Consider the following 10010-nt stretch of genomic DNA (forward strand, 5'->3'; position numbering starts at 1 on the left):
GGGAACAGCCCTGGATCCCTCAGGATCCCCCAGGAATGGGAACAGCCCTGGATCCCTCCAGGATACCCCAGGAATGGGAACAGGATCAGCCCTGGATCCCTCCAGGATCCCCCAGGAATGGGAACAGCCCTGGATCCCTCTGGATCCCCCAGGAATGGGCACAGGATCAGCCCTGGATCCCTCAGGATCCCCCAGGAATGCAAAATCCCCCTGGAAGCAGCCGGGGACAGTCAGGAACTCTCCCTGCTCCACGAAAACCCCGCAGAAGGAGCCGGCCTGGACCCTCCCAGGGAATCCACTTCCAAAATCTGGGAACACCCCGGGAATTGGAGGGGAGGGGGCACGGGGGGTGGGGGGTGCCCGTCCCTTACTCGTCCGTGATCTCCTCGGGCAGCACCTCCCCGCGGAAGTGAGCCTTGAACAGCTCCTGCAGGCACGAGGCGAGCACCGAGAGCTGCTCCGAGTCAAAGTCCTCCTGCGGGCACCGAGGGGAGGGGGCTCAGGGCATGGCTGGCACCGAGGGGAGGGGGCTCAGGGCATGGCTGGCACCGAGGGGAGGGGGCTCAGGGCATGGCTGGCACCGGGAGGGGGCTCAGGGCATGGCTGGCACGAGGGAGGGGCTCAGGGCATGGCTGGCACCGAGGGGAGGGGGCTCAGGGCATGGCTGGCACCGAGAGGGAGGGGGCTCAGGGCATGGCTGGCACCGGGGAGGGGGCTCAGGGCATGGCTGGCACCGAGGGGAGGGGGCTCAGGGCATGGCTGGCAGGGGGAGGGGGCTCAGGGCATGGCTGGCACCAGGGGGGGCTCAGGCATGGCTGGCACCGAGGGGGGGCACAGGGCATGGCTGGCAACCGAGGGAGGGGGCTCAGGGCATGGCTGGCACTGGGGGAGGGGGCTCAGGGCATGGCTGGCATGGGGAGGGGGCAGGAGGGGCGAGGGGGGCTCAGGGCATGGCTGGCACCGAGGGGGGCTCAGGGCATGGCTGGACAGGGCATGGCTGGCACAGGGAGGGGGCAGGAGGGGCACAGGAATGGATCCGCACGGGGAGGGGCTCAGGGCATGGCTGGCACCGAGGGGAGGGGGCTCAGGACATGGCTGGCACGGGGAGGGGGCATGGGAAGGGATCCTGGCACAGGGAGGGGGTTCCAGCACCAGGGATCCCAAACCACTGCCAGGGATCCCGAATCCTGCCCAGGATGGATCCCAAATCCTGCCTGGGATGAATCCCAGATCCCACCCAGGACCGATCCCAGATATATTCCCCCCCCCTCCTCTAACAGATCCCAGATCCGATCCCAGATCCCCCCCAGGACAGATCCCAGACCCCAGACCCCAGGACCGATCCCAGATCCCAGGACAGATCCCAGATCCCAGGACTGATCCCAGATCCCAGGACAGATCCCAGCTCCCAGGACAGATCCCAGCTCCCCCCGGCTCCGTTACCTCCAGGACCTGATCCACGATCTCCTGCATGACCTCGCACTGCGCCTCCGTGTCACTGCAGGCACAGGGACAGGAGAGCGCCTTACTGGGAGCACTGGGAGGGACTGGGAGCACTGGGAGGGACTGGGAGGGACTGGATCCATGGGGTGGGATTGGGATGGGATGGGATGGGATGGGATGGGAATGGGATCAATGGGAATGGGATGGGAATGGGATCCATGGAATGGGATGGGAAAGGGATGGGAATGGGATCAATGGGATGGGATGGGATTGGGATCCATGGAATGGGATGGGATCAATGGGATCCATGGGATGGGATGGGATGGGATGGAATGGGATGGGATCCATGGGATGGGATGGGATGTGATGGGATGGGATCAATGGGATCCATGGGATGGGGTGGGAATGGGATCAATGGAATGGGATGGGATCAATGGGATGGGAAGGGATGGGATCAATGGAATGGGATGGGATCAATGGGATCCATGGGATGGGATGGGAATGGGATCAATGGAATGGGATGGGATCAATGGGATCCATGGGATGGGGTGGGATGGGATGTGATGGGATGGGGTGGGAATGGGATCCATGGGATGGGATGGGAATGGGATCAATGGGATGGGATGGAAATGGGATCCATGGGATGGGATGGGATGGGATCCATGGAATGGGATGGGATCAATGGGATCCATGGGATGGGATGGGATGGGATGGGAATGGGATCCATGGAATGGGATGGGATCAATGGAATCCATGGGATGGGAATGGGATCCATGGGATGGGATGGGATGGGATCAATGGGATCCATGGGATGGGATGGGATGGGATCCATGGGATGGGTTGGGATGTCCCCACCTGCCCTTCTGCAGCTGCAGCACTTTGTCCTTCAGGGACTCGTCCAGCTGCTCCAGGAATGGGGTGATGTCCACGGGCTCCTCCACGATGGATTCCTTGATGGGATGGAACCTGAACTCCCTCTTCTTCCCTGGAACCAGGAATTCCCAGATTCCCACTGGGAATGAGGGGCTTCCCTCCTTCCCAGCCACCCCTGGGCTGGATCCTCCTCCCCTGGAGCCGGGGCTGGGAATGTCCAGGACTGTGATCCCTGCTCAGCCCCATTCCCAAACCTGACCCTCAACATTCCCAGGGAGGCACAAATTGGGATTGGGATTCCCAAACCTGACCCCTCCAATATTCCCAGGGAGGCACAAATTGGGATTGGGATTCCCAAACCTGACCCCTCAACATTCCCAGGGAGGCACAAATTGGGATTGGGAACTCCCCATTCCCAAATTTGACCCCCCAATATTCCCAGGGAGGCACAAATTGGGATTGAGATTCCCAAACCTGACCCTCCAACGTTCCCAGGGAGGCACAAATTGGGATTGGGATTCCCAAACCTGACCCCTCAACATTCCCAGGGAGGCACAAATTGGGATTGAGATTCCCAAATCTGACCCCCCAACATTCCCAAAGAGGCACAAATTGGGATTGGGATTCCCAAATCTGACCCTCCAACATTCCCAAAGAGGCACAAATTGGGATTGGGATTCCCAAACCTGACCCTCAACATTCCCAGGGAGGCACAAATTGGGATTGGGATTCCCAAACCTGACCCTCCAACATTCCCAGGGAGGCACAAATTGGGATTGGGATTCCCAAATTTGACCCTCCAATATTCCCAAAGTGTGTCCAAGGAATCACAAATTGGGATTGGGATTCCCAAATCAGCTCCTCCAGAGCCTCCCTGCAGGGGAAATCTGGGATCCCCAGCGGGATCAGCTCCTGGGATTTGGGAATCCGGGATTCCCAGTGGGATCAGCTCCTGGGATTTGGGAATCAGCTCCTGGGATTTGGGAATCTGGGATTCCCAGTGGGATCAGCTCCTGGGATCTGGAAATCTGGGATCTCCCAGTGGGATCAGCTCTTGGGATTTGGGAATCTGGGATCCCCAGCGGGATCAGCTCCTGGGATTTGGGAATCCGGGATTCCCAGCAGGATCAGCTCCTGGGATTTGGGAATCTGGGATCTCCAGTGGGATCAGCTCCTGGGATCTGGGAATCAGCTCCCCCAGAACCTCCCAGAAGGAGGAAATCTGGGATTTCCCAGTGGGATCAGCTCCTGGGATTTGGGAATCTGGGATCTCCAGAGGGATCAGCTCCTGGGATTTGGGAATCTGGAATCCCCAGAGGGATCAGCTCCTGGGATTTGGGAATCTGGAATCCCCAGCAGGATCAGCTCCTGGGATTTGGGAATCTGGGATCTCCAGAGGGATCAGCTCCTGGGATTTGGGAATCTGGGATCCCCACTGGGATCAGCTCCTGGGATTTGGGAATCTGGGATCCCCAGAAGGATCAGCTCCTGGGATTTGGGAATCAGCTCCCCCAGAACCTCCCAGAAGGAGGAAATCTGGGATCTCCAGCGGGATCAGCTCCTGGCCAAGGGCTCTGGAGGGAATTCCGCAGCCTGGTGGGATCTGTGGGCATCCCTGGGGAATTCCAGGAGCTCCCTCACCTCCTTTGCTGCTCAGCTCCTCCTCATCGTCGCTGAAGGCGGCCTCGGCGTTGTCATAGCAACCGTCATCCTTCTCCAGGTGATTCTCCATCTCCATGGCAACGGGCTCCTCGATTTTCACTGGCAGCAAGCAGGGAGCCAGGTGAGACCTCTCCCAAAAAAAACAGCCCCGGGAAAGGGCACAGGAGCCATTCCCAAAATCCCAATAAAATTCCCACCCTGGCAGCCTCACCCCCCCCCCCCTCCCCAGCCCATCCTGGAGGAATTCCATGGAAAAATTCCATGGAAAAATTCCCCTCAGTGGGGATCTCCCCTGTTCCCTACCTTCGATGGGGGGTGAGGGAGAGCTGCAGAATTCCGGGAATTTCTCCCGGAGCATGGCCCGGAGCTCCTTGTCCAGCTTGGGGTTGTCAAAGAGCGGGGCCAGGTGCCTGGGACAGGGGGAAAATTTGGGAAAAAAATTCCCTCCTCAGTTTGGGATCAGCTGGGATGGGGCCTGATCCCCCATGGGAATGCTGGGGGCAGCTGGGTTTGGCACCTGGGATCCCCTCCTGGGCATGGGAGAGGGGTTGGAATTCCTGGGAAACCCCAAATTCCCTCTTTTCCCTCATTGGGATCCCTTCCTGGATATGGGAAAATTGGGAAATCCCAATTCCCTCTTTTCCCTCAATGGAATTCCTCTCCTGGGCATGGGAAAAGGGTTGGAATTCCTGGGAAATCCCAATTCCTTCACTCCCCCACCCCTTTTTCCCTCATTGGGATCCCCTCCTGTGCCACCAGGACGTGGGAAAGGTTGATTCTGGAAATCCCCACTCCCTTTTCCTCATTGGGATTCCCTTGGACGGGAAAATTGGAACCCAATTCCTTTTTCCCTCATTGGGATCCTCTGACAGGGAAGGGGTTGGTTCCCTGGAATCCCTTCCCTCTTTTCCCTCATTGGGATTCCCTCCTGGACATGGGAAAATTGGGAAATCCCAATTCCCTCTTTTCCCTCATTGGGATCCCCTCCTGGGCATGGGAATGGGGTTGGAATTCCTGGGAAACCCCAATTCCCTCACTCCCCCACCCCTTTTTCCCTCATTGGGATCCCCTCCTGGGCCACCAGAAAATGGGAAAAGGGCTGGAATTCCTGGGAAATCCCAATTCCCTCTTTTCCCCCCACCCCTTTTCCCTCCAGCACAACTCTGGCTGCTCCCAGAGTTTCCTGGATAACCCCAGGGGAGCAGGAGGCAGCTGTGGCCCCGCTGGGAATTCAGGGAAAAGTGGGAAAATCCAGGGATTCTTACGCCAGGACTCGCTTCTCCACGATGTGGGTGAGGGAGTTGAAGACTCCCTGCCGGACGTGGGCTTCCAGAGGGGGGTAAAAATTGGGAATGATCTGGAAGAGATGGGGGGTGGGAGAGGGTTAGGGCTGGAAATTCCAGGGGCAGGAAATTCCAGACTCCAGGAGTCTGAATGCTCAGCTCTGATCCTGCAGGGATTCCTCCCTGGAGCTGGGAATTCTCAGGAATCTCCCCCCCAGTTTGGACTGGGAAATGGGGATGGAGCTCCAGGCTCTTCCCAGGAACACCCCCAGCCCTTCCCATCCCATTCCCGCCCTGGGATGGGCCAGGGAACATTCTGGATCATTCCCTGATCCCCTCCCTGGGGATGGGGCTGGGCCAGGAATTCCCTCAGGGAACATTCCAGAAGCTTCTTCCCCCAGCACGGGGCAGGGTTTGCTGCCTTCCCACCAGGGATGGATCCAAAGCTCCAGGAATGCTCCAGGAATGCTCTGGATTCTTCCCAGCACGTGCTGGGAATAATTTGGGATAAAGGGAAAATCCCTCCTGAATTTGGGATGGGGAGGTTCAGTCTGGAACCCAGAGGGATGCACTGGGAGGAGAATCCCAGGGAAGAAATTTTTGGTTTTTTTTTGGGAATTTTAGAGCCCAGCAGTTCCTTCCCAGCTCTCCCCATCCCCTGGGAATTCCCTGGAGGAGGAGGATGCTCACTCTGGATTCTTCCCACCATGTGCTGGGAATAATTTGGGATGAGGGAGGTTCAGGTGACTCTGGAACCCAGAGGGATGCACTGGGAGGGGATTTTTGGATTCCTGGGAATTCCCTGGAGGAGGAGGAAGAGGAGGAAGAGGAGAGGAGAGGAGGAGAGGAGGGGAGGAGAGAGGCGGAGGAGAAGGAAGAGGAGTAGGATCCTCACCCTTCACGTAATCCACATCGTGCCGTGATGCCTGGTGGGGCTTCATGGAGTGGGTTACATTACCAGGATGTCAAAGTTCTCTGGGGGGGGCGAGGGGTGAGACCCTCCGAGACCCCCTGATACCCCGAGACCCCCTGAGAGCCCCAGAGCCCCGCGACCCCCCCCCAGCGCACCGCCCGATACCACCAAGACCCCCTTATCACCTATAGCCCTCAAAGACCCATATACCCCCAAAGAGGGGAAAAAGAAAAAAGGGAAGGAAAAAAAAACCTGCACCACCAGATCATTTCTGATTCCCTTGGAATACTGTTCTGTGTACTTAAAAATGAAGCTTACAGAAACAATTTGTTCGTATTTGGTAAATAATAAAAATTCTTGAAGTATAGGCCATTTAATTCAAGAAATCAGACGCAACACTATCTAAACCACAGATCTAGTCATCACTGCCCCAATCAGTCGCTCGGGACACGCAAATACAGTCTAACCAAAACAATCACAACAGGGAAGCACTTGACCACACACGCCACTGTCTCCCAACGAGCCTGATACATCGATGGGGGGTCACAATAGAAGATGGTGCCCAAGTGCAATGCGGGAAAACACTTAATAGTCATACCCAGCCTATAGGAGTCCCCAAAGAGATTCAGCACACCAGTGTCGGAACACCAATGAGAGATGAGTCCCTTAAGTCCACAACGAACAGAAATACCCCAGCAATAGTACCCATGAGGAGAGACCACCTATAATAAACCAACGGCGCCGAGAACACAGTCATGAGAGACCCGCCAGAGGCCCGGCAGCAGACCCGCCGAGTCCCAGAAGGGGAGCACGGCGCGGCGGGTATAGAATACGCACTTATGATTTGACTTCATGCATGGATCAACATCGGGGGCCGCGGGGGTGCCAAGAATGAACGCAGTAATAGTGCCCATCCCCGGACGGGGCAGGATGCCCAAAATAGATCCCCTAACCGGCAGAGAAATGCCATGCCGCCAGACAAGTAAAAGCCTGGAATACAGCCAATAAGTGTGGCATCCCACCCCAGGGTGGAAATCCCAGGTCGAATACAATCCCAGGTGGTCCCGTGGATCCCATGGCGGATCCCCATCCCAGGTGATCCCAGGGCGGATCCCAGCCCAGGGTGGATCCCAGCCCAAGGCAGATCCCATCCCGGGTTGGATCCCATGGATCCCAGGGTGGATCCCATTCCAGGGTGGATCCCATCCCAGAGTGGGTCCTGTGGATCCCAGCCCAGGGTGGATCCCGTGGATCCCATGGCGGATCCCATTCCCCAGGCAGATCCCATGGTGGATCCCATTCCAGGGTGGGTCCCGTGGATCCCAGGGTGGGTCCCGTGGATCCCAGGGTGGATCCCAGCCCAGGGTGGATCCCATCCCAGAGTGGGTCCCGTGGATCCCATTCCAGGGTGGGTCCCGTGGATCCCAGGGTGGATCCCATCCCAGGGTGGATCCCAGGGCGGGTCCCGTGGATCCCGGGGTGGATCCCAGCCCAGGGTGGATCCCAGGGCGGATCCCATGGATCACAGGGTGGATCCTGGGGGCAGATCCCATTCCAGGGTGGATCCCAGGGTGGATCCCATCCCAGGGCGGATCCCAGCCCCACCCACCGATGTTCATGATGCTGTCCTTCTCGGGGTTGAAGAAGAGCCAATCGTAGAACAGCGCCAGCTTGGCGTTGGAGGCGGCCACGTTGGACTGCAGGAGACCCCAAAACCCCAAAATGGCCCAGATCCCGCCAGGACCCCCCGAGACCCCTCCCAGAGCCCCCTGAGATCCCTCCAGGACCGAACTCAAGGCTGGGAAACCTCCAAGAGCCCCCCAAAAATCCTCCAAGGCCCCGCGGCGCATCCCCAAGGTCTGCTCTTCCCCCTCGGGAGCAGCTGCTCCCAGCACCTGGATTTGGGATGGTCCTGCTCCTGCTTTTGGGATGTCCCATCCCCATTCCCCATTTTTGGGATGTTCCCATTCCCAGCCCATCCTCTGCCCCATTTTTGGGATGTTCCTGCTCCTGCTTTTGGGATGTTCCCATTCCCCATTTTTGGGATGTTCCCATTCCCAGCCCATCCTCTGCCCCATTTTTGGGATGGTCCTGCTCCTGTTTTTTTGGGATTTTCCTGGTCCTGGTTTGGGATGTTCCCATTCCCCATTTTTGGGATGTTCCCATTCCCATTCCCCATTTTTGGGATGTTCCCATTCCCAGCCCATCCTGTGCCCCATTTTTGGGATGTTCCTGCCCCCGATTTTGGGATATTCCCATTCCCAGCCCATCCCATGCCCCATTTTTGGGATGTTCCCATTCCCAGCCCATCCTGTGCCCCATTTTTGGGATGTTCCTGCTCCTGTTTTTTTGGGATTTTCCTGGTCCTGGTTTGGGATGTTCCCATTCCCACATTTTTGGGATGTTCCCATTCCCAGCCCATCCTGTGCCCTGGTTTTGGGATGTTCCTGCCCCCGATTTTGGGATATTCCCATTCCCAGCCCATCCCATGACCCATTTTTGGGATGTTCCCATTCCCAGCTCACCCTGTACCCCAGTTTTGGGGTTCTCCCACCCTGTACCCCATTTTGGGGCTCTCCCACCCCCCAGTGCCCCTTTTGGGATCTCTCCTCTCCTGGCCCACCCTGTACCCCGGTTTTGGGGTTCTCCCAGCCCCCCCAGTGCCCCTTTTGGGGCTCTCCCACCCCTCAGTGCCCGTTTTGGGGCTCTCCCAGCCCCCAGTGCCCCTTTTGGGGTGTTCCCACCCTGTACCCCATTTTGGGCTCTCCCACCCTCCCAGTGCCCCTTTTGGGGTTCTCCCACCCCCCAGTGCCCCTTTTGGGGTGTTCCCACCCCCCAGTGCCCCTTTTGGGGTTCTCCCACCCCCCTGTGCCCCTTTTGGGGTTTTCCCATCCTGCCCATTTTGGGGCTCTCCCACCCCCCAGTGCCCCTTTTGGGGTTCTCCCACCCCCCAGTGCCCGTTTTGGGGTGCAGACCGTGCAGGTGGTGAGCAGCCAGCCGATGATGGCCCAGCGGGGCAGGATGTCAGAGCTCAGCACCTCGTTGGACGGGTGCACCACGCCGCAGATGTAGCGGATCAGGTCACAGCGCAGGGACTGGCTGTCAGGGGTGGACAGGTACTGCCGCTGGAACCAGTCCTGGTAACGCTTCTGCTGCCCAAACCGCACCTGGGGACAGGGACAGGGACATGGGACAGGGACAGGGACACGGCTGGGGACAGGGACTGGCTGTCAGGGGTGGACAGGTACTGCCGCTGGAACCAGTCCTGGTAGCGCTTCTGCTGCCCAAACCTCACCTGGGGACATGGGACACAGCTGTGGCTGGGGACAGGGCTGGGGACATGGGGCACAGGACAGGCACAGGACAGGGACTGGCTGTCAGGGGTGGACAGGTACTGCCGCTGGAACCAGTCCTGGTAGCGCTTCTGCTGCCCAAACCTCACCTGGGGACAGGGACAGGGACATGGGACAGGGACATGGGGCACAGCTGGGGACAGGGACATGGGACAGGGTCAGGGATGGGACATCAGACATGGCTGGGGACATGGGGCACAGCTGGGGACAGGCACAGGGACAGGGATGGAAATGGGGACACAGGACACAGCTGGGGACACAGGACAGGGCTGGCACTGGGGACACTCAGGACGCTGAGGGACACAGGACAGGGCTGGCATCGGGGCCATGCGGGATCCTGAGCCAGGGGGGATTTGGGAGGGAATCCAGGTGGGAATTTGGGAATCCAGGGGGAATTTGGGAACCCAGGTGGGGTTTGGGATGGAACCCATCAGGAATTTGGGAATCCAGGTGGGATTTGGGAATCCAGAGGAATTTGGGAAT

At 58.6% G+C, this 10010-nt stretch overlaps 1 protein-coding gene across 1 annotated transcript; it reads right to left on the bottom strand.

Moving 5' to 3' along the window:
• Positions 1-6: 6 nt before the first annotated feature.
• Positions 7-9616, bottom strand: LOC115485044 (integrator complex subunit 3; the record flags this gene model as incomplete). The annotated part of the gene is made up of 9 exons (XM_050987824.1): positions 7-475; positions 1444-1498; positions 2299-2428; positions 3958-4077; positions 4282-4388; positions 5244-5347; positions 7701-7871; positions 9150-9401; positions 9524-9616. Coding segments are annotated over 9 exons (1140 nt in total), but the record flags the coding sequence as incomplete, so codon positions are not given.
• Between the last annotated feature and the right edge of the window lie 394 nt (positions 9617-10010).

The sequence above is a fragment of the Serinus canaria genome, unplaced genomic scaffold, assembly GCF_022539315.1.
Source record: "Serinus canaria isolate serCan28SL12 unplaced genomic scaffold, serCan2020 HiC_scaffold_274, whole genome shotgun sequence".
Lineage (NCBI taxonomy): Eukaryota > Metazoa > Chordata > Aves > Passeriformes > Fringillidae > Serinus > Serinus canaria.